The 26562-nt window shown below is 29.5% G+C and overlaps 1 protein-coding gene across 2 annotated transcripts in view; it reads right to left on the bottom strand.

The window, feature by feature from the left end:
* LOC145255722 (uncharacterized) overlaps positions 1-26562 on the bottom strand; it is a 492481-nt gene that overhangs the window by 96996 nt on the left and 368923 nt on the right. Inside the window, exon 7 of one of the 2 annotated variants that reach the window (XM_080114321.1) lies at positions 12415-12447. The exons of the other annotated variant lie outside the window; for it this stretch is intronic. Within the exon in view, the coding sequence (XP_079970447.1) occupies positions 12415-12447 (33 nt within the window). The remainder of the gene's footprint in view (positions 1-12414; positions 12448-26562) is intronic. 2 annotated transcript variants of the gene reach the window in all.

Consider the following 26562-nt stretch of genomic DNA (forward strand, 5'->3'; position numbering starts at 1 on the left):
TACACACACACACACACACACACACACACACAGAGAGAGAGAGAGAGAGAGAGAGAGAGAGAGAGAGAGAGAGAGAGAGAGAGAGAGAGCAAAGAAGCCTGCCGTTAAGTTCATGTACAGACAGGGAGCAGATTTATTATATTTTCTTTATGTTAATGAACCAGTTGGAGACTAAATTTGATCCTATGCATGAATGTGCAAAACCATCACCACATGAAATGTTGGCTAAATATATAAAAATGTATATTTTGTTCGTTTACTTTATTTAATCAAGTCGTTACTTCCAATCCGTTCGATATAATTGTCTTAACAAAATAACACATGCTTTGACGGTGTAAATACTGATGTGACCTTTCTAGGGTTGTCGAACTTACTTTCGAGTTTGCCGGGCTTAACTGCAAGACTGCCAAAAATGTATGAAAATCCTTTTATCAATTTCGCAAGCGGCTGGTTTTTTTTTTTTTAGGGTAGAAACAAACAATCATTTCAGTCTAACAAACTTCCTAGCCAATCTCATTATTATCAGAAAAGAATTTAAGTGAACTTAATTAGATTGTTATTTACGTTTATATATATATATATATATATATATATATATATATATATATATATATATATATATATATATATATATCAATGGGTAATAGTGTTTGAATCTGTAATTACATAAATTATTATTATTAAGATTAGTAGTAGTAGTAGTAACAATAATAATAACTAGCAGGACCAGTGGAAATTCTACAGAATGAAAAATGTATTTAATCAACAAATATGTTTTGATAAAGCTGATATTTTTCTGGATGGTGCAAAAGGTTGGATTTTTGGACGGTAAAAGCAATAGCTTGCAACAATTATGAGTTTATTAATATTTCTATGAAATATTTTGAATATAGAACTGACCTAAATGAGATAAATTAATTAATATTAATACTCAGAAAGTAATATTGTGCTACATAGTTCAATACAAATAATCAAATCACATTGTAAGAAACAATCTTTAATTTACTCCTTCAGTCTAACACCTTTTGCCAGGCAATGTTATCCTTTTTTCGCCCTGTTTCTTTCGAATGTTCCCTTTTTATGTAATGTTTTGCTGCTTTCTTTCTTGGGTGAACTGCTACGTGTCATAATTACTATAAATTCCATTCTCACACCATGACAGCAATGATTATATATCATTCGAAAACGCGGCTATGTCTAAGCTAGGTCACTCTCATATTCTTGTCTAGGGTTGCCAGATTGGGCTTTTGAAAAGCCACATTTCGTGAATTTGGCTTTTTTTTAAAGCAGTTTTATTTCTCAAAAATTGTATTTGGCGTTTTTCAAAGCGTAATGTACAGACTAACTAAAGAAAGAACAAGCAAATTATTATATAAATAATAATAATAATAATAATAATAATAATAATAATAATAATAATAATAATAATAATACCACTATTCCTACCATTATTAATATTGTTACTATTATTATTATATTAATTATTATTAATTATTTTTGTTATTATTGTAGCCTATTTGCCACACTCTCAAAATAGTTTGTCAAGTGTATCTTTATTATAAGTGGGATCAAGCCGAATTATATTGCTTTTTGTTATTTTTATTAGTCTTGTTATTATATGTTAATTTATTATTGTATCTGTGTTGTTTTTGTACATGTGTTGTGACTTAGAATACACTTTTGACAATCGCATGTCAATAAGATAATGGAAGAAAAAAGCTTAAATCAAGTATCCACTTATCAGACGCGTTGTTATTTAGGTCTGACTTTGAAATTCCGAAAAGATAACATTATCTGATAGATTGAAAGAAACAGCAGAAAAAGTTGATTTTATATTTTGCTATTGTTTTTCATATTTAAGCTGAAAAAAAAACATGGATAAATTTCTTGATTTCATTGACGACTGATCATCTATCAATTTAAAGTAAACTCAGATGAAGAATAGATACCTAAAGATAATAGAAACAGCAATTAGTAATAACCATAAAGTCTATTTGAAATTAAATTTTATAAAGGGTCAATTATTGAAAGAAAATTGTTATTGCTGAGAAGCAATTTGTAATATTGATTTATTGACAGAACTGTTTATCAATCACACCTGCTAAAGCCTGGTTACAATCCTCTTGGGCCTGTACTAAAAAGTTCATATTGGGGTGAACGGAGATATAGATTATGTGACGACACGGTGGTCTTCCATTTGTTGATTGTAGCAAAGTACATTGAGCCCCATGAAGCGCATACAGAGCATTAATACATGTTTTAATAAAGATCATGTTTCATATCGCAAACACTTAAGTGTACCCTTAGTTTCTACATTTCAGTGTAATATTTTTGACATGTTGCATTTATTATGTTGAAATAACATTATATATGAATATAACTGCATATAACAGGGCTATTCGACATGTATAAAAATAATATAATATACAAACGCTGTATGAACCGTGAACATTGTCCCTTCCTATTAATAAATGTATTTGCTCATAGGAAATTGTTGTCACCTTGAAACACTGATAATAAATAAGATAACTCGGTGGTATATTTACAAGCGTATGTATTTACACAAGTACAGAATAGTATGTGAGAGAAAGATTGGTTCAAGATTTACTCATAAACTTTTGTATATATCGTATCCAAAAAAGTTCATGTAGTTACAAAATAGGGCAGATCACCATTATAACATAAACCCCTTTTAGACTTGCTTTGTATGGAGTCGGTGCTTTTGTTCTTTTATGGTTTACAAAAATTAATTTTGTAATTTTACATTTTCTTTTTTAACCTCTGCTGCTCAGGACCTGTTTGCAAGATTGGTTTCCTTGTGTTGTTAATGTATATTTTGTGTTGTTAATGTATATTTTGTGTTGTTAATGTATATTTTGTGTTGTTAATGTATATTTTGTGGATAAACTTGCCTTTATCATGTAAATCGTGTATAAAATCCGTTTATCTATTATCCCTGTTTTAGGATTTATTGTTTTTGAATGTCCAAAATAAAACCTATTCTCCAACGTAGAGGGTCTGTTTGTGACATTTTTTCACGTCTTCGTTTTGCATGGGTTAACAATATTATATCAAACACAGTTTTAATTTTTCTTGCAAATATTCTATCGACTGGCATTATGGAAAATGGCAAATTCTATTTGAATTCATCCAATATAACAGGAAAAAATTCTTGAATTGCTATTTTGGTAGGCATACCATTCGCTTTCTAAGCAGTCTTTTTTATGTATTCAGGAACCGTTCTACCTGACCATTGCTTCTTTCCTAATTCGTTGTGATTATATGCTCCACTAAAAATGTTGGCAGCTTTTAAATTTACTGTTGTCTGATACAATTGCAGTCAACAACCCTGAATTGTGCAAACAATTTACATATAAAACTAACAATTACTTTCGTAGTTGGTTTCTTACATTTTAATATTTCCAGACACTTTAAGAAACTGTCCACAATTATCAAGTAATAAAAACCAAAATTCGTCATGAATATCCACCATTTTTTTTTTGTTCTCGTGTGGTGTTTACAAGAAAAATCTAATTTTGAAGGAAAAAATTGAAAAGAATTCCAAAACATTAAAAGTATACAAATTGATAGAAAATTAAATATTTATGTGTTTAATAAAAATGATTTATTATGTGTTCCTTTTTCCAAACTGATTACTTACCAAATTTTTTGATTATAAAAACATTTTTAAAATTTTTACTTGATTTCAGTTTGCTATACCGTACTTTGGGGTAATTGCGCCAAATCCGGGGGTAATTGCACCAAATCCGGGGGTAATTGCACCAACAAAAAAAAAAAAGTGCTATTTATATGCGTGGTTGCCAAATGAGCACTTTTAGCTAGTTGGCGCAATTACCCCGGACTTGGTGCAGTTACCCCAAAGTACGGTATATGTTTAATTAAAAATGCAAAATAGCATGTGTAAACCAAAAGTTTTGGTTGGAAAAATTAAGGAGAGGGAGACATTTAATGCTAAAATTACACATAAAATTGTACTACCTACTAAATATCAAAGAATCCAATTTAAAAATAATTATATTCCAAAGAATTAAACAACAAATTGATAAAAAATCATTTTAGAGGTGAAATGATTTTCATTGTACAAATTTGTCAAAAAACTACACAATATAAAGATGACATTAGAAATCTATTCTGTTAATGCTGTTAATGAAATAATTAAAATTTAGTTTCAAGCAGTGCATATCTGAACACAGGTAAATATACCTGTAGCATTAATTATGAAGAATCTCTACATAAACAAAATTTTGGGTATGACTTCTAACAGGTGTGTAAATGTAGAGTTTTACAGGACTTCCCATATGTGAGCAACCAACATACAACTGGCCATGGGAAAAGCAAGGTGTCTGAAGATTAAGTCCAACAACTTTGAGGCTTTGTCCTTGAGTTTTATTTATAGAACTGACAAAACTAATTTTTATTGGGAGTTGCAAATGCTTGAACTGAAATGGAATGTCAGAAGGAATAAGGGGAATCCAATGAATTAACACAGTTTCACCTTTAAAATTTCCAGTTATTATAATGACTTCCATAACATTAATTTTCAAAGATTTTATTGCTAACCATGTACCTTTACACAGTTTAGGTGGATCAAGATTTGTAATAATATAACTGGAGCTCTTTCCTTCAATATCAGGTTATGATGTGGCATTTCAGGCAGTTGTAGTAAATTCTACAGGAAATTCTATTGCCTGATCTTCATTAATAAGACAATCAATGGATAGATAACTCTTGCAAAAGATTATAATTGATCATATCAACAGCATGAAGCCATCAACCATTACGGAAATTTTCAGCAATATCTGGAAAACATTAGTCATCAGGCCAACAATTGAATTTACCATCTGGTAACATGGTAATTTGTTCAGTTGAAGATCTCTATTCAATGTTATTGAACCAGTGCTAATGAAAAGAAGGTGATTTGAGAAAAGTGCTACCGACTGATCATCAAATAAATGTGTCCTCATAATAATATTCTCCACACTGAAAATAAATAACGTTGTTACCACTCTGTATTGTAGAGGTGCCGGATTTTCATATCACATGTTATTGCTATTTGTTCAGATGTTATTACTATTTGTTCACATGTTATTGCTATTTGTTCAAATGTTATTGCTATTTGTTCAAATGTTATTGCTATTTGTTCAGATGTTATTGCTATTTGTTCAGATGTTATTGCTATTTGTTCAAATGTTATTGCTATTTGTTCAAATGTTATTGCTATTTGTTCAGATGTTATTGCTATTTGTTCAGATGTTATTGCTATTTGTTCAAATGTTATTGCTATTTGTTCAAATATTGTTATTTGTTGAAATGTTATTGCTATTTGTTCAAATGTTATTGCTATTTGTTCACATGTTATTGCTATTTGTTAAGATGTTATTGATATTTTTTCAGATGTTATTGCTATTTGTTCAGATGTTATTGCTATTTGTTCAGATGTTATTGCTATTTGTTCAAATGTTATTGCTATTTGTTCAGATGTTATTGCTATTTGTTCAGATGTTATTGCTATTTGTTCAAATGTTATTGTTATTTGTTCAGATGTTATTGCTATTTGTTCAGATGTTATTGCTATTTGTTCAAATGTTATTGTTATTTGTTCAGATGTTATTGCTATTTGTTCAGATGTTATTGCTATTTGTTCAAATGTTATTGCTATTTTTTCAGATGTTATTGCTATTTGTTCACATGTTATTGCTATTTGTTCAGATGTTATTGCTATTTGTTCACATCTTATTGCTATTTGTTCAAATGTTATTGCTATTTGTTCAAATGTTATTGCTATTTGTTCAAATGTTATTGCTATTTGTTCAAATGTTATTGTTATTTGTTCAAATGTTATTACTATTTGTTCAGATGTTATTGCTATTTGTTCAGATGTTATTGATATTTTTTCAGATGTTATTGCTATTTGTTCAGATGTTATTTCTATTTGTTCAAATGTTATTGCTATTTGTTCAGATGTTATTGCTATTTGTTCAAATGTTATTGCTATTTGTTCAGATGTTATTTCTATTTGTTCACATGTTATTGCTATTTTTATTGGGAGTTGCAAATGCTTGAACTGAAATGGAATGTCAGAAGGAATAAGGGGAATCCAATGAATTGCTATTTGTTCAGATGTTATTGCTATTTGTTCAAATGTTATTGCTATTTGTTCAAATGTTATTGTTATTTGTTCAGATGTTATTGCTATTTGTTCAGATGTTATTGCTATTTGTTCAAATGTTATTGCTATTTTTTCAGATGTTATTGCTATTTGTTCACATGTTATTGCTATTTGTTCAGATGTTATTGCTATTTGTTCACATCTTATTGCTATTTGTTCAAATGTTATTGCTATTTGTTCAAATGTTATTGCTATTTGTTCAAATGTTATTGCTATTTGTTCAAATGTTATTGTTATTTGTTCAAATGTTATTACTATTTGTTCAGATGTTATTGCTATTTGTTCAGATGTTATTGCTATTTGTTCACATGTTATAGCTATTTGTTCAAATGTTATTGCTATTTGTTCAGATGTTATTGATATTTTTTCAGATGTTATTGCTATTTGTTCAAATGTTATTGCTATTTGTTCACATGTTATTGCTATTTGTTCAGATGTTATTTCTATTTGTTCAAATGTTATTGCTATTTGTTCAGATGTTATTGCTATTTGTTCAAATGTTATTGCTATTTGTTCAAATGTTATTGCTATTTGTTCAGATGTTATTTCTATTTGTTCACATGTTATTGCTATTTGTTAAGATGTTATTGATATTTTTTCAGATGTTATTGCTATTTGTTCACATGTTATTGCTATTTGTTCAGATGTTATTGCTATTTGTTCGGATGTTATTGCTATTTGTTCATATGTTATTGCTATTTGCTCACATGTTATTGCTATTTGTTCTCATGTTATTGCTATTTGTTCAAATGTTATTGATATTTGTTCAGATGTTATTGATATTTGTTCAAATTTTATTGCTATTTGTTCAGATGTTATTGCTATTTGTTCAGATGTTATTGCTATTTGTTCACATGTAATTGCTATTTGTTCAGATGTTATTGATATTTTTTCAGATGTTATTGCTATTTGTTCAGATGTTATTTCTATTTGTTCAAATGTTATTGCTATTTGTTCAAATGTTATTGCTATTTGTTCAAATGTTATTGCTATTTGTTCAGATGTTATTGCTATTTGTTAAAATGTTATTGCTATTTGTTCAAATGTTATTGCTATTTGTTCAAATGTTATTGCTATTTGTTCAAATGTTATTGCTATTTGTTCAAATGTTATTGCTATTTGTTCAAATGTTATTGCTATTTGTTCAAATGTTATTGCTATTTGTTCAGATGTTATTGCTATTTGTTCAAATGTTATTGCTATTTGTTCAAATGTTATTGCTATTTGTTCAGATGTTATTGCTATTTGTTCAAATGTTATTGCTATTTGTTCAAATGTTATTGCTATTTGTTCAAATGTTATTGCTATTTGTTCAAATGTTATTGCTATTTGTTCAAATGTTATTGCTATTTGTTCAAATGTTATTGCTATTTGTTCAGATGTTATTGCTATTTGTTCAAATGTTATTGCTATTTGTTCAAATGTTATTGCTATTTGTTCAAATGTTATTGCTATTTGTTCAAATGTTATTGCTATTTGTTCAAATGTTATTGCTATTTGTTCAGATGTCGTTTTTGTAGGATTTTATCTTTTTACTTATGAATAAATTAAGAAGTTAAGCGGAAGAATATCTTATAATCAAGTTTCTTCTTTATACTTGTATAATTTTAAATAAAGATGTATCATCATCATCATCATCATCATCATCATCATCATCATCATCATCATCTCTTTAATCACGAAACGCAGAATGAGTACCGTCTCTACTTGATGGGATTGAATAAAGGGTTCAGTTTGAAATTGCAAGAAGGTCATTAATAACAATTAACAAACAGCACCGATAGAAAGTTGGAGAAGGCAGCATAGAAAAATGGCAGCAACAAATACGAAGAAAACAATATGAAACATGTCAACAATCTTCTTAGAAGCGAAAGATTCTACTGTTTTTTTTTTAATTTATTCTTTTTCAATTTCATTTATAAACCAATCACAAACACGAAGCAAATTTATAAACCAATCACAAACACGAAGCAAATCTATAAACAAAAACATTTGCAACACACTAATCGCAGAGAAATTCAGACACAACAAGTATATGGAAGACATTTATGAACTTGATAGGTACCAAGAAAGATAATTGAATGATTTTTTTTTTAATTCTATATTTTTTTTTATTAAAAAACTGCAAATAATCCATACCATGTTTATTGCTAAAAAAGAAATTTGGATGTCACAGATTATGAAAAGATTTATAAATATATATTTTTCAAATATTTGTTTGGAAACCTTTCTCTACAACATTATTATTTATTATTTACATTATTTCATTATTTATCATTTAGTTCTAGCAATAATAGCAAAAACGATTTTACTATAAAACAAAAACATTATTTTAACACAACACAAAACTGTAGACGGAAATTTACGAAAAATGCTTTTAAAAATTAAATACTAATTGGTCTCTATGGCTATTCCTAAGTATTCTATGCATCAATCTGAATAATTTATCCTTCTTTATTCGTTTATTTAAAACTAGCCGACCTGTAACCTAGCGTTGCCCGAGAAAGTAGATTAACTCAAGAAAATCTAACCTTGAACGATCCATCGCGAACACAAACCTCACAATGTTAAAAGTAGATCCTCAGAAGTAATGGTAGTTTCACATTTGGTTAAGAAATTAAAAAAGTAAATAGTTTATTGTTTTGTTTTAGTTAAGAGAAAAATCGCAATAAAAAGAAAGCAGCCGTATTTTATTTTAGGAAATACGATTGTCGTATTTTATTTTAAGAAAAAAAATAAAAAGAAAACCGACAGTAAAAGATTTTGCATTTTTGCAGTTTATAGACAGTGCTGAAATAATAACGTCATTATTTAGAAACCCATCTTGAAGGGGAGTTTAGTTAACCATTCTGTGTTTATATACAAGGATCTAATAAACAGACGACAACGTTAAAATGAAACTTGAAAATCCTCTGTAAGAAATAGCACGGACCGTAAACTGTAGAACTACGAAGCTATTAATGATTTTGTGTTAGTAAATCAGTTTTGTTTTAGGTTTTAGATAAAAACGAAAAATGTCAATCATTTAGAAAGAAAGTTGTTGATGAAACTTAGCCATGTTGTTGCAAAAAAAAAAAAAAAAAATTAATCTCAATACTTAATTTGTCAAAATACATGACACTTTGTTATATTTAAACAAAACCGGTCTTTAAAAAGAAAACTGCTGTTGAAATTTAGTTGTTATTTTTTGTCGTTTTTTTTTAATTGAAAGAAAAGTCATAATATTTGATTTGAAAAATAACGCAATCGATTTACTCTGTTGTTAAAACAAAAGTAGTCGTTTAGAAAGATTGCTAGTGTTGAAACGTGGTTGTAGGTTTTGTAGTTTGTTTCATGGAAAAAATCTTAATACTTGCTAATTTTAAAGAACGTAATCGACTTAGTTTTTTGTTATAGCTTGAACAAAATCAATCCTTTAAAAAGAAAGATATCGCTGAAACCTAGTTATTGATTTTTATCGTTTAAAAAAGAAACGATAAAAATCAATAACTAGGTTTTAGCGATATCTTTCTTTTTAATTAAAAAGCAATTTTAATGCCTGATTAAAAATATTAATTGATTGATGTTATAGTTTAAAAAGAACTTTTTTAAGGAAGCTGTTGATAAAATTATCTGTAATTTAGTATTTTGTATTGGAAAAAATTCTTTTTTAAATACCTGATATTGAGAAATTACTTAAAGGAATTATTTTGGCTACAATGTAAACAACAGCAGTTGTTTTTAAAAAAGAGATCTGTCGGTGAACTTAGTTTTTCACTATTTAAAAAAAATAAATAAATAAAATAGCAAACAATCTTAATACATGATTTTTTAAAAAAAATAACTCACGATGTGGATAATCGTCAGGTTACGTCGCCAATTTTTAATGTGATTTGAATTGTTCGGTAATTCATTTCAGTATTCTGAAAAGCAATTCTATGCATTATCAATTGCTGTATGGCTCTGCTTAAATGTAATCGTTTCGATATTACATAGAAACACCGGTAGAATGTAATCAAAAGTCAGGGAGCGTTTGTTATTTAATTATAAAAGCGAATGTATGAAATAGTATGAGTTTAAAAATGAAATATTAAATAGTGGCCTAATGAAAATTATACCTGTGAAGGAATTTACTGGTGATCGTAAGTTTCGTGGGATAATTGTAGGAGAGTGAAAGGAGTACGCATTTGAGAGAAGCAGTTTAATCGGGTTAAATTAAATAATTTATAAATGAGGACGAAATGTACGCATACTTTTGTAAAACATGCCGTGAAAGTTGCTGTAAGTGTGAAAAAATTACATGGGAATGTTCGATTGTTTTTCTATAATGGTTGAATTTGTATGAAAAAAAGGCAACATAATTTTATTATATATGAGATTGCATCATTTTAATTCTTTTTAAAACAATAAATATTCTTTGTCTTTTTATTGTAAAAAGAACTTAGCTTAAACTTCTTCAAATCAATAAAACAAATGTCACTTTTTGAAATGTATTTAATTAGAATTGTGCTGTTTTAGTTGACGAGATGACATCATTTTATTTAGGAACAATTCATTTTAAAATGGATATCACCAATCTTTGCTGATCGAACGATCTCATTTTTTACACGTATCAACATGAAACACCTTAATATATTATTTTTTTTTTTATTATAGAGTACAATATTGTTTGCTTCAATGGTATTCATACCTTGAATATTTTTCTGAATTAAGTTTAAAAACTGTATCCGTTAATTTCCAACATTTTTTAAAACGTTGTTTACTATTTAACAATATCTTTTGAAACAGATATGCAAATGTAACTCGTGTTCCATCCTCCACTATAAACTCACAATAATTTCAGTAAATTAGTCTTTTTTTATTTTATTAACACGAAATATTCTGAATAAAAAAATATCAACATTTTTATTGCATTATTTTTTTAAACTGATGTTTAATAAAATTAATTTTCTTTTCATACAACTTTTTTAAAATAAACTTCACAATTTATATCAAATTACAATGTTCCAACGTTATTTTATCAGATGTATATTTTGGATTTCATACCAGTAAACATTAAATAATATCTTTTTACTTATTTTCATAATATGTAATCCAAATGGGTCGCTGATAAAGCCATACTTATAACATTTAACTGGAGACATGATTTCCAGTCAGCAAATATATGTTTAGCTGCTAATACTTTATTGACATTGCTCTGAGAACTATTTTTTGGTATTATTAATAAAAACATACTTTTATAAACAAGTTTGGTTTATATATTTTGTAAAGGTTCCATGTCAATTTCTTTAAAAGTTTCTTTTTATTTATCAAAATTATCATTTTCCTCTTGTTCTTTAGTTAAAACAAAGCAGGTTGAGAAACTCAATAAAATGCAATAATTTGTTTTATCAAACTTCTTTAAAATTTGAATTTCATTTCTATTTTAAATATTTTTTGAAAGTATATAACGTAAAAGATTATTTATATTTGTTTTCCAAAAAGAAAAACATAAAAAAATACATTGTATATTTTCTAAAAATATACAAAATAGAAATAAACTTCAGATTGTAAGTAAATCAAATAAAGAACAATGTCTTCAATAAATCAAGTTTTTCAAAAATGCGTCTTTTTAACTAAAAAAGGAACAAATGGTCTTTCTTGAATAAAAAGCTGTTAATAATGAAAAGAAAAACATAAAGATTGATAAAACTTTTACAAAATATCTAAATCTAATTAATAGTTATGAACTAGTATTAATGTTTCTTTAACTAATAATGGTGAAAAACATTTCTCAAAAAAATTTTGAGAATGAAATTTGAGCAATGAAATGAAGCATTATCAGCTGAAAAGATTTCTGCTGACTGGAAATCTTGACTCTAGTAAAAGACGTCAAATGTTAAGATTTCTTGGTCTGTTAACGGTATGGCATTATTCACTGTGTTTTCTAAATAAATATACAATAGAAAGCATCAGAACAAACAAGAAAAGAATTGCTAAACATAAACGCTAAAGATTCTTTGAGAAGAGGAAGCCAAAGAAATTGGAAAGCACTCATCCACAGGAACTGAACAAAATAATGACAGAAGTAGTAGTAGGAGTATAAGCAAAAACAGTAGGAGGAATAAGAAGAGGAGAAGGAGGAGGAAGAGGGAGAGCGATACCAACAACAATGATGCAAATATAAAGAAGCAAAATATAAAAGAAAACAATAAATGACTTCAGCAGACAGCAGGCATTTGAATATTGACAAGAATATGGCTGACCTAGAAGGTGGTGTGAGGAATGCCAGTAAAGACCTAAAAAGGAATTGAAAGCAAAATTCATACAACACTAATAAAACATGAGCAAATTTGGGCTTTTTTATTCATTGTTTTCTGCCATGAAGGTTTCTCAAGCTATTAGAAAAAGATACAGCATTGTTTGGTGACAAAATGATTGTTTCGGTACATGCATACATCTATACATGCACTGAAACATGCCTTGTTTCAGCTTTATTGTATTTATATTTGGCTAGAGGTGAAAAAAATCACAGCTATCTTCCGTTGACTACCTTTCTATTAATCAAGTCGAATTTATTTTGTAGCCACTTGTTAAATTACGATTAAAAAAAAAAAAATTAAACTCAAATGTTCATCCGTTTCACTGGACAAACCTTGTAAGTGTTCATTGCTATCTCTCATACATGAAACCGAGGAAATAGAGTCTGCAAATTTCTCTTGATTACTTTTGATTCATATTTGATCTTCACTTTCTTTAAAAAAAGAAAGGCGGAACTGTTGATAAGAAAGCCCTTATAAAGCCAACAGCTATGATGACAGTGAAATATCCTAGAAATTTACTTCATGAAGGACAACAAGCATTGCTGTGATAATTTCAAACAAAAAGCCAAATAATCTGATCTAATCATCAATCTTAGTTTTGTAACTTTTTGATCAAGTAGCCGACAACAAAACTGACTTTTCAACTGGGCTTGTTTGGTGGTGATGGTGTCTGATCCCTTTTCAAGATTCAATCAAAAACCTTTGTAACGCTCCTATGCTAGCCAATGTCAGGTTTACAGTAGAGCAACACTTCTAATTTGGGAAGCAGAAAGCTCAATAGTGAAGCTTGCTGAAGAACCATTGCTTTTGATCAACGGTGATTTCTGTGCAGCGGTTACATAGAACTATTAGAATTTTAGTATACATTATGGTACAAATAACTTTAGTATACATTATGGTTCAAATAATTTTAGTATACATTATGGTTCAAATAACTTTAGTATACATTATGGTTCAAATAATTTTAGTATACATTATGGTTCAAATAATTTTAGTATACATTATGGTTCAAATAATTTTAGTATACATTATGGTACAAATAACTTTAGTATACATTATGGTTCAAATAATTTTAGTATACATTATGGTTCAAATAACTTTAGTATACATTATGGTACAAACAACTTTAGTATACATCATGGTTCAAATAACTAGTATACATTATGGTTCAAATAATTTTGTATACATTATGGTTCAAATAACTTTAGTATACATTATGGTTCAAATAATTTTAGTATACATTATGGTTCAAATAACTTTAGTATACATTATGGTTCAAATAACTTTAGTATACATTATGGTTCAAATAATTGTGTATACATTATGATTCAAATAACTTTAGTATACATTATGGTTCAAATAACTTTAGTATACATTATGGTTCAAATAATTTTAGTATACTTTATGGTTCAAATAATTTTAGTATACATTATGGTTCAGATAATTTTGTATACATTATGGTACAAATAATTTTAGTATACATTATGGTTCAAATAATTTTAGTATACATTATTGTTCAAATAACTTTAGTATACATTATGGTTCAAATAACTTTAGTATACATTATGGTTCAAATAATTTTAGTATAAATTATGAATCAAATAACTTTAGTATACATTATGGTTCAAATAATTGTGTATACATTATGGTACAAATAACTTTAGTATACATTATGGTACAAATAACTTTAGTATACATTATGGTTCAAATAATTTAAGTATACATTATGGTTCAAATAATTTTGTATACATTATGGTTCAAATAATTTTGTATACATTATGGTACAAATAATTGTGTATACATTGTGGTACAAATAACTTTAGTATACATTATGGTTCAACTTACTTTAGTATACATTATGGTTCAAATAACTTTAGTATACATTATGGTTCAAATAATTTTGTATACATTATGTTTCAAATAACTTTAGTATACATTATGGTTCAAATAATTTTAGTATACATTATGGTTCAAATAACTTTAGTATACATTATGGTTCAAATAACTTTAGTATACATTATGGTTCAAATAATTTTAGTATACATTATTGTTCAAATAATTTTGTATACATTATGGTTCAAATAACTTTAGTATACATTATGGTTCAAATAACTTTAGTATACATTATGGTTCAAATAACTTTAGTATACATTATGGTTCAAATAACTTTAGTATACATTATGGTTCAAACTGGAACAAACGTTTTTAGAGGAGAACCATAGTGTTAAACTTGAAGGTAATCATACAATGATGACTATGAGGAATTGCACTTATATGAAAGCAATCAGGTTGTCATTAAATAATTCTATCTTTTGCTTATTGTAATTATTATTGTAAATATATAAATCAAGAGATACAAAACGAATCTTCCTTTGTCTTTTGAGTAACTATCCGCTCTATCACACAGCTAAAATACATAAATTAATATTTTTATTTTAATGATTATTATTAAAACAAAAAATCACTCAAATGGTCAGTTTTAAAATAATAGGTGAAGTAAAATCTATGACATTTGAATCCGATTTTTAAATCTGTCCAAGCATCTCTTTGAAAGGTGATTGTATTGCGTTTTTAACTTTAAACTATCTACCATGGACACTACATTGTAACAACCAAATTAGTTATAGCTTAAAGTAGTTTACTTCAATTAATCGTTTAATAATTACGGTATTGATTGGTAATTAAATTATTAACCGAATCAAATTGTTATAAAAATAGAACTCATTTGGTTAAGACGACAGGCATCTTTAAGCTAAAATCTTCAATATATAATCTAAAAGATAGAATTTTTGTCGGTCTGTCACATTTAAATTTTAAATAGCATTTCTATCCGTCTGTCATGCTTAAGTTTGAAACGGCATTTTCTTTTATCTACCATGTTTCAATTTGAAACAGCTATATTCAATGCAAGCTCTGTCCACCCATCTTTGATCTGTAACGCTTACATTTGAAATAGCATTTTTTTCACTAAATGCGCAGATTAAATGAACGCATTGAATGGACGTATCTTAAGAACACACCGTCCTTGTTTCTAATATGCCATCAAAGAGAATAGTTTAATCTAATTCTAAATGAAAACCAACTTTTAAAAATTAAATTTGAAAAACTATACAGAGATATAATTCTGTTTAAAAATACATTTATCACTTTTAAAGGCAAATAATTTAATTAGCATAAATCTTTGCATGATATTTAATGTCCATTTAAGGCAATGAAAATAAAAACAAACAAAAACAAATATGATGAAAACACACACAATTTGCAAAATTACAACAATGCATAGAAATGTTTTTAAGAACAATCATGTTATCCAACAGCAAACATTTTACTAGAGAAATTGGACGCAAGCTTGACTCAGCAATAATTTGCTTCTAAATAGAAAGACAAACTGCCGTGAATAAATGCCAAACTTTAAAGAAAAATTTGACATGAATTCTTAGGTATATTTTACAATCACACCACCATGATAGTTGTCCATTATTATTTACCAGCAGGAATATCCAACGTTGCTCTGGATTTAAAAAAGAATACTATGCTCCTAACAGCAAATTACTTTTCCTTTTTTTTTTTTTACTGCCCTTTAATTTACCCTTTACTATAGCCGAAAGAAACTGAAAATTTTTAAAAATATCTGAATTAGTATCTTAGATTTTGATGAAATTTAAACCGTATATATATGTGTGTGTGTGTGTGTGTGTGTGTGTGTGTGTGTGTGTGTATTTGAAGTTTTGCACATGTAGCTTCCTTAAAGGAACACAGACATGCAGCATATTGAGAGGGCCTGTAGGGTTTCGGGACCACTTCCATTGTTTTCCTAGGAGGATTTATATATATCATTTAAATTTCATCAAAGTATGTAAAGTTTTAAAAGGTGTTCTACTCATATAATCCCTCGCTTAGAATTTCGAGACCACTTCTATTATTTTCTCCAGAAAATTTAACGCAAAAATGAATTTTTAGTTTTTATGTAAACTTCCTAATTTTTCTCTCTATAGGGATGTAGCTGAACGTCTGTGTGTCTGGTCACGAATAGGCTCCTATATGGTTGACTATTATAGAAAACTAATCACATATAATGATAGAAGATGTATCGAGGCACAGGAATGGGTATGTTTGATCTGGCATAATGATGATTCATTAAAATTGTGGGGTCTGCGTACGCTCCTGGTCCACAAAGTATGGAAATAAAAGATTTAAAAATTAAAAAGAAAAACGTTTACAAGTGTTTTTGATATAGATGTACATAATAATACTTTGATAAGTATGTTTTAACTTAAATAGGGATGGTATAATAAAATTGTGGGATCTGTTTTAGCGCCTGGCCTCCATAGAATGGAAATAGGCACAAACTTTAATAAAGACTTTTCATATCTATCTGCGTAAGTATACTTTGATGTTTCAGTTTGAAGAAATATGGTATAATAAAATTATGGGGTGTTTATTCGCGCCTGACCTCCATAGAATGGAAATATGTCACAAAGTTTAGCAAGGTTTTTTAATATTGATCAACAGAATATTGTGATAAGTGTTTCAGTGTGAACAGGTATGGTATAATAAATTATAGGGTTTATCTATTTTATTTTTACTTTCATCATATTTTGCTTCAGTTTTGATACTCCCAAATTCGAAGCTATCTCTTTACAATCGTTCATTTTCATAACCTATCATACTTTCATAAATCAGAGTCCATTTTCTGTAGGCTGTTTTTGAACCTAGTCAACGACAAGTACTTTTGCTAGTATATATATATATATATATATATATATATATATATATATATGTATATATATATAAACTCGTATTCTTATTTGTTTGTTTATTTGTTTACAATTTGATTAATATGCACAATAAAGTACACTATTTCAAAAATTAATTTTAAAACTGAAAACGGACGTTTACACACTTACATTCCTATGATTTCTATATTCAAAGAGTAACCTAATCTGCATATTGCATTTAAGAAAATCTATTTTAATTAGTTATTAATTGTTTGTCGTAATGGAATCGTCTTCATTGTTCTATTCAGAAATATTATTTTAAAGCTGATTTATTTAATTTATTTTTAATTTAATTCATACTTTATTTAATTTATTTTCAATTATTATTAGCCTAAACCAGTTGCCTTTAAAAATGGAAATAAGTTTATTTAAGTTGTGAGAATTATTTCCCTTAAGCTATTTTCCATTTAATTTTCATAGTAATACGGCATAATCACATTGACATACCGGTTCTTGCTGGATCACCGAAGTTAAGCAACGTTGAACCTGATCAGTACTAAATGGGTGACCATTTGAGACTTTCAGGTGCTGTATGTGCTCTCTGCTTATCTCGGCATTGTTTCCAGTCGTCCTGGTATTCCCCTTGCCACTGGACTCAAACAGTGCTGATTCAGGAGAGGTGTGGTTGGTGATTGTGCAACCCTTGCCTCACAATTACATGCGCTACTGCCCCTAAGGGGTATTCTTTGTCTTTTGAGACTGAACGGAAGCATGGATGGATAGAGTTTTCATAGAGTAAAATTGATGTATTTTATGTTTCTATAAATCCAATTTCTTACATGAAAATTTTAAGAAGTTAGACTATTCAGTGTATGTATATTATGTGACTAAACTCTCAACCTGTCAATATTTTTCCACCTGGCAGTATATATATATATATATATATATATATATATATATATATATATATATATATATATATATATATACAGTGTAATCAATACCAATGCCAAATAAGAACAACTAATTATTGATAATAAAATTTTTTTTGGCATTTTGCATGCAAAATCTGATATATTATTACTATAATGCACATCAATTGCTTTATGTAGCGGTGATGCAAAACTTATGTATTTCACTAAATAAATAGCCCTTGTGTAATCGGTGATAATTGTGGTAGATGTTCATAAGAAGGTAAAACCTCTGCCAATGCTCTCTTAATAAGACTAAGCAGTTTAAGCAATTAATGTGACTAAAAATGGATTTTTTTATTGCATAATATGCAGGCGAAAATGAATGGTGAAACTGCTTTTTGTTATGTAGTTTTTTGTTTATCAAGCTCTATCGGTTAGTGTAATAGGGGAAAAATTGATTTTAATTTCTTTATAAGATATGAAAGGATACAGATTTTAGGCCTTTTATTTTGCTAAACTGAAATATATATATAGGAATATAAGTAATAGTATTATTGAAAAAAGGATAGCACTAAATCTTGGAAGTAGGATATCATTATACATCATTGGAAAAAAATATACCAAGCCACTTCATATATATTAATCACTTTTCACACACAGTAGATTGTCTGATTAGCAAAGATGCTTGTTAGTGATTAATGTGGTATCGCTAAGGTAAAAACGTTCGATTTTATTCATTTTTAAATGAATCATTTCAAAATCAAATTATATCTACATGTTAACTAAAAACGCTACTATTTTTGATAAAAACATTATAAAAAAATCTATTCCGTTATTCATTTTCTCAATAACTTGATCCATTTCCTTTTTATCTTAACTGATACAACAGAGTGCTCGGAAGATCCAAGTGGAAACAGAACGGAAGCTTTCATCTTTACATCATTAACGCTCTGATCCACATCTGGCATCAATTGAAATGAATGGCTCTCGTCTTGGGGAGGCCTCATGTTTTCACAAGCTTCTGGGCTTGACCTTTTCTCCTAATCTTAAATGGAACACATACATTAACTTGCCAAAGCCGCTGGAAAAATGGTGGGATCCTTCTATCGATCCAGTAGATATCTCACTAGTGATACAATTCTCTATCTATATAAGAGCCAGGTACGTCCAAGGATGGAGTAGTTGCCACATCTGGGCAGGAGCTACTAGAAAGGACTTATCCTGCCTTGATAGAGTTCAAAATAGATTTTGGGCCTCATAGGGGATGTCCTTTTCTCTTCTCTGCAACCTCTTTCTCACAGAAGAGATATTAAGAGTTTGTCTCTGCTTTATCGTTATTTTCATGAAAAGTGCTCGACTGAGCTCCAATCTATGGTACCCCCCTCGCCAAACTTTTACAAGAAACACCCGTCTAGCAGAAAACACTATCAATAATTTCCCTCACTCTTTATCTGTGCCTAAACCTAAATGTAGATTCCATGAACAAAGCTTCTTTCTTAGAACTGCACGCCTATGGAATTGTCTTCCGTTTTCCTGCTTTCCAGCTAACTACAATATGGTTGTCTTCAAGTCTAATGTAAACAAGTTTTTGATGAGTCGTTCCATATAAGTTAATAAATTTACCGAATTTCCATTACTAATGATTACTTTATTGTCCAATTGTCTACTGCACACTCTTTAACCTTTGTCCTTGAGTGGCCTCTTGGCCTTGATAAGTGGTGATGCCTTTGTGAAAAAAAAAAAATATCAGGAAATTTCGATTTCACTATTTGGTTTAGATAATTTTTTTTCATCTCATCCAGAAAGGAAAAACGGCAAAGTTTGTACCCTCACATTAATATGCACTACACTCACCACCCATTACACTGGAATATTTTTATTTACTTTTTCACATCACTGCTTTCTAACACTTTTAAGTGCGTATTGTCATAACGATCTTTAATTTTTTCTAACGTTACCACATTTTACTTACGATTGTTTTAAATAGATTAACTTCCAGAAAACAGTGATTGTTTATTATTATTTATTTTCCATTATTTAATTTAATAATAATTTCTTGCAAGCATCACATATATTTTATATACAACCAAAAGATAAAGAGTTAGTGCTATTATTACAGGTATATTGCATTAAATCGTTATCGCAGGGTTTCAGTGTTTTCATAATAAGGAAACATCTATTATGTATCCAGCAATACCTTAATTATAAACTCAGCGTGTGTATGCATTAAAAATTAGTACTTGCTTGGTACTAATCAGTAATTGCTTACTAGTACAAATGTATATGGCATAATCATATTGAGATACGGGTTCCCACTGGATCACCAAAGCAACGTTGAACTTGGTCAGTACTAAATGGGTGACCATTTGGGACTTTCAGGTGCTGTATGTGCTCTCTGCTTATCTCAGCATTGTTTCCAGTCGTCCTGGTCTTCTCTTTGCCACTGGACCCAAACAATGCCAATTCAGGAGAGGTGTGGTTGGGATTGCGCAACCCTTGCCTCACAATTACACATGCAGCCGCTCCTTTGTCTTTTGAGACTGAACGGAGGCATCAGCTAGTACAAATATCAATTAGATATGTTTTGTGCAAATGGTTATACATAGAGTCATAAACAGAGTATAAACTAGATGAGGGACCATATATGTGTGACCTTTTGGAAAATAAACATGGTTTTCATGAGAATAAAAAGTGGTAAAACTTAGAAGAAGTGACGTCACATGGACTCTTGAGAGGACAGTAGTTGTTATCTCTCAGTGATTTTGATATGGAATTGCTTTTAAGATGAAGCATTACAATATTTAAATCATAAAATTTAATAACATAATTTAAGATAAGAAATAAGTTCTCTATTTTTGTATTCTCATCCATGCTCTTATTTGCAGCATTAGATGATCAAGTTAAACATTTCCTCTTTGAAAAGATCTTGTAAATAATGAGACAAGAACTGCACGCCTGTAGAACTCTGTTCCATCTGCCTGCTTCCCACCAGACTACAACTTGGATGTCTTCAAGTCCAACGTTAACAAATTCCTAATGAACCGCCTCCTTAAGTAAACACTTCATCAAATCTCCACACTAACGTAATGTACTTGCAATAACCCTTATCCCTGAGTGGCTTCCGGGCCTTGATAAGTGGTGATCACTGTGTAAAAAAAAAAAATGAGAGTTAAAGGAATATGGATATCCATTAGCATAAATAAAATATATTTTAAGTTAAAATTGTTATCTCCTTTTTCACGAAGGTACTTGGTTATACAAAAAATCCTAAAGAGAAAAGCTCCAACCTTGGCCACCACAATGGAGAATAGTCATAGCACCCATTTGAACGAGGTACATGCCAAGAAAATTAGGTTATATACTAGAGTATCAATATCTGGGGATGCAGCAAATTTGGGACAAATTTGGACGAAAATAAATTTGTGGTAGGAATTGTGTGGTGAAAAATATCTCATTCTATGCTGCATGTATATAAGAATATGTATAATATACCTTTTTCTGTTTGGAAAATCGATAGAATAACTTCAGGATTATGTTCTACAGGAGCAAATGAACCTCTTTGTATGAGGGCTGCTTTTGTAATAACTCTATAACTAGTTTAATTTTCTTTGTGGTCCATTTCCTCTTCTATGTTGTCTTTGGTTTTTGCTGTTCATATTTATTTAACTGTATGTCGTCTGTTATATTTTGTTACCTGAAAGAAGAAAGACTGACACTTGCAGTATGATAGTTGGATATCAGAGAAATCCCTTGTCAGTCATAATGCTCAGATCTTTCTTTTAAGCTGCATAACTTTTATATTTGTTTATTGTCTCATTTTTTCATGATTTTGTTGGTAACACTAGTCCTGTGACTGTGTAACAAAGATAATGTTCATCTATCTGATATGTAGAAATAACAATAACCAATGATACATATTGTACGTGTTAGATGTTGACCCGTATTTGTTTTAATGTCTATCTTGGAAACCATACATTTCCAGACCTGTACACATGTATATAACATAATCTCAAAGGTATGCTATCGATTTTCCAAACACCTTATATAACTTGCAGCGAGAAAAATGTGTAACATGTTATGAATATCATTTAACGATTGCTCTAAAATGTAAAGAAAAAAAACCCTCTTAACTAAAAATTATGTTTGATATTTATGTTTAGGATTTATTGACCTAAATACAATGACAATTATCGTTTAAAATTTTTTTTTTATATGCATAAAATATAGCCATGGACATGTGTGTTTATGGGTATCACCTGTCATCAGCATGGATCAACTATGGATATATTTTGTGCACATAAAAATAAATAAAATATTTAATAAACAAAAGAAATAATGAAATAAATAAAAAGACATTCCATAAAAAAGATGCAAAAACAAAAATAAAAGGGAGGTAATATCTGCTTAGGAAGTGAAAATTAAATACAAAATAAGCAACGGTTCAAAACTATTTATATATCGCTAAAATAACAACAAATATGACAATAATTGGTTATTAGTATGGATGAATTAACTAAGTTGCATGTTGTTAGCTGTTGGCGTTGAGTTAGGATGAGAAAAATGTAGCAATGTTTTGTAATTTTTTAGATGAAGATTGGTAATTTATATTATTTTCATTATTCGGACTACTGTTCTCATCTTTGATGTTATTCTCACAATGTTTCAGACGAAGAAACTTCCAAACATCTTATCAAATTCAAACAGACATGTAGCGCAACGGATAAAGTGGTAAGTATCATCAGTTCTCAATGATAGTCTTTGGAGGTTGGAGTTTCAATCATCGGTACTGATACTAAGAATATAATTAAAAATTACTTAAAACTTCTAACTAGTCATAGTTGATGGAACAAGAACAATCTATTTCCATGGATTAAATGAAGAATTTGATCCATATATCTATACATATTTCTATACATATTTCTATAAATATCCCCAAGATTGACATAAAGATTCCCGAATTCTACAAGATGCACCTGAAGAAGGTCAGAAGTTACATCGGCTAAAACGTTGTGAGAATAACACCCAAGATGAGTCCGAATGACCCAAATAATCCAAACGTAACTTATATATTTATAAAAGCTTTAAAGGAGACACACATCTATGGGATTTGCCTAGGGCACCCAACCATATTGAAATGGTCATGCACAATTAATACAATTTGTATTTTCTCTTAGTTTTTCAAGCTTCTAGTTTGTAATAAGCAAAGAAATCAATGAACCAAAAGTAAACAAACAAAAAAGCTTAATCCAAGGTGTTCTTCTCAAGAGAAAGTAAAAATGTCTATTAAGCAATATGATATTTATTACGGGATTATTAGGAATGCAACACAGGTCTACGAGTAGAGAGGCAAGCAAATTCTACTAAATATTAATTACTGAGAATATTTTTAAGAAGGCAATTGCTGATTAATTACCATATGTATTGATTATTAAGAAGCAACTTCTCTCTATAAAAAGTATTGACTTATTTTTTCCATAAATGCAAATCTATACAAATAATGCAAATGTACAAATAAATGCAAATGTACGAAATGTGAAAACAATCACTTTATGATAATGCAGAAATAATGGATCCGTTTTAATCAATTATATTAAAAGCATCGAAAATATTATTGGATAATGCAACTAGATAAAAATTTGACATTTTTATAAAAATCGTCTATTAATAAAATCTGAAAATGCAATAAATCTCAAAACAATTATAATTTTGATAATCTTTGCAAATTTTCTTCTTTGATTTTTGGCACTTCATGGAAATTTTGCTTTGTTTCACAGACGATGAATAAATTCATGAAATACTACTACTACTAATACTACTAATACTACTACTACTATTAATAATAATAATAATCATAATATTATTAATAATAATAATAATAATAATAATAATAATAATAATAATAATAATAATAATAATAATATTAAAGATGGAGGAGAATGGAAAAACCGAGGAAGAAGAGCACTAACCAAACCTCCAATGGAAGGATGCAGAAAATACTGGGATACTGGGGAGGTTTATTGCCACCCAAATCCTAGAGAAAACTAATGGTCGTTTCCAGCGAGAAATCAATAGTAAGCGGCTGTTGCGACAATGCAAAATCATTTGCAATAGTTATCGAGAGAGGTGGAGAGTACTGAAAATCTGGAGAGATTTTCAGTACTCTCCACCTCCACAGAACACCTTCAGTTATTATCAGTGAACAATCATTGATAATGACATACGTGATAACTTGTAGTGACTAATAAAAAATAAATAAAATAATCATAAGAAGAAGACCTAAACAATTTAATCTATGCAGGTGCCAAGACAGTAATTATGAGTTTAAGGGAAAACAAAAAAGATTGAGAAGGAAAAAGACCAACAAAGCCTGGATGAGGATTGAGACTGGAAACCCAGATCAGCAAACTAAAGAAAGAAGTCAAAACAATAAACAAGATGAAAACAACTAGTTGGAAAAGTAGAAATACGACCAATTAACGAGAGGCTCAACAAGAAATAGGAAGAAGTGAAAGAAAAAATAGCAGAAAAAGAAGCAAGGTTCAGATGATACAGATACAAATCTGTAAAGTGCAAGCAAACAGGACCTTTGAAAATAACGAAAGCCAATTCTACCAAAATGTAAATGGAGAAAAAACAAAAAAAGGAAAAATCGGATCCAACGAAAACAAAACACTACTGAAGCCAGATATGAGAAGAACAAAAGGATCATAGTAGAAAAGCAGAATGGTTGAAAGAAATGAAAGAAGAATCACAACAATTTGGGAAGGAACAGAGAATAAAATCAGTAAAGAAAACCTCAAGACAACCCTACGAAAAATGGCCAACTGGAGAGCACCAGTTCATGACGGAATACATGCCTATTGGCTTAAGAAATTCACAAAACTACATAAAAGGCTAGTTCAGCAACTGAAAAGATGCATTATAAAAATACCAGGTAATATAATTAATCTGATAGAAAATGAAAACATGGAGACTTGAACTGACAGCTGATGGGCAACACATAACTGAAATCAAAATACAAAGAGGAATCTTCCAAGGTGATTCCCTATCACCATTACTGTTCATTATAGCCATGATTCCCCTGAACAACATACTAAGAAAATGCCAAGCCGAATACAAGTTCACTAACACAGAAGAAAGAATAAACCACCTAATGTACATGGATAACCTGAAACTGTTTGCAAAAACCAAGACAGAACTAGAAACACTAATCAACACACTAAGAATCTTTAGCCAGGATATCTAAATGGAATTTGGTATGGAAAAGTGTGTACTGCTGACCATGAGGAGGAGGGAAACTAGAAGCAACAGAAGGTATAGTACTGCCAAATCAAACAGAAATGAGGACACTAGGTGAACATAATAGCTACAAATACTTGGGAATGCTGGAAGCAGATGCTATCAAAACAACGGAAATAAAAGAGAAAATAGGAAAAGAATATCTCAGAAGAACAAGAAAACTCCTCGAAACCAAACTAAATAGTCAAAACATAATTAAAGGAATAAACATGTAAGCAGTGTCACTAATAAGATACTCTGGACCGTTTATAAGATGGATCAAAGCAGAACTAAGGAATCTCGACCAGAAGACTAGAAAACTCATGCACAATGCAATACATCTAAAGGATGATATTGACCGACTCTATGTGAAAAGGAAAAACGGAGGAAGAGAGTTGGTCTGTATAGAAAACTGTGTAAATAACACACACACACAAAAAAAAAAGGATTAGAAAAATACATAATGCAGAACACCAAAAGAATAATTACTGCAGCAAGAGACGTGGAAGAAACAAACAAGACAGAAAAAGAGAGGAGGAATAAGAAAAGAAAGAAAATAGGAAGAGAAACAATTACATGGAAGATTCACAAGAATGACAACAGAAGAGACTAGCGAAAACAGAAGAGATTAGCGAAAACACTGGCTACAAAAAGGAAACCTTAACAGGAAACTGAATCACTAACAACAGCTGCACAAGATAACGCAATTAAAACAAACCACATCAAAGCAAGGGTCGACAAGACACAAGAAAACAGTAAATGCAGACTCTGTGGACAAAGAGACGAAACAATAAACCCCATAATAAGTGAATGCAGCAAACTATCTCAAAAAGAAATCTTGAACACACAGACATATGGTACAAACACAAACTAGCAGCAGTACTGGAAAATGAAAGTTACAAGATCCTATGGGACATGGATATACAAACGGATAAACCCATTCAAGCAAGAAGACTGGATGTCATAATAGTTACCAAGAAAGAAAGTCCTGCCAGATTGTAGAATTTGCCGTTCCAGCAGACTACATTAGAAATGCTGAATGGCTGAAAACATGAAAGAAGAGTACCAGCAAATCAAAGAAGGGACAGAGATTGAAATCAGCAAGGAAACCCTCAGGACACCCTTATGAAAAATGGCCAACTGGAGGGCACCACGTCACGATAGAATACATGCATATTAGT

This window comes from Euprymna scolopes, chromosome 31, assembly GCF_053919585.1.
Source record: "Euprymna scolopes isolate OS-2025 chromosome 31, ASM5391958v1, whole genome shotgun sequence".
In the NCBI taxonomy this organism is placed as follows: Eukaryota; Metazoa; Mollusca; class Cephalopoda; order Sepiida; family Sepiolidae; genus Euprymna; species Euprymna scolopes.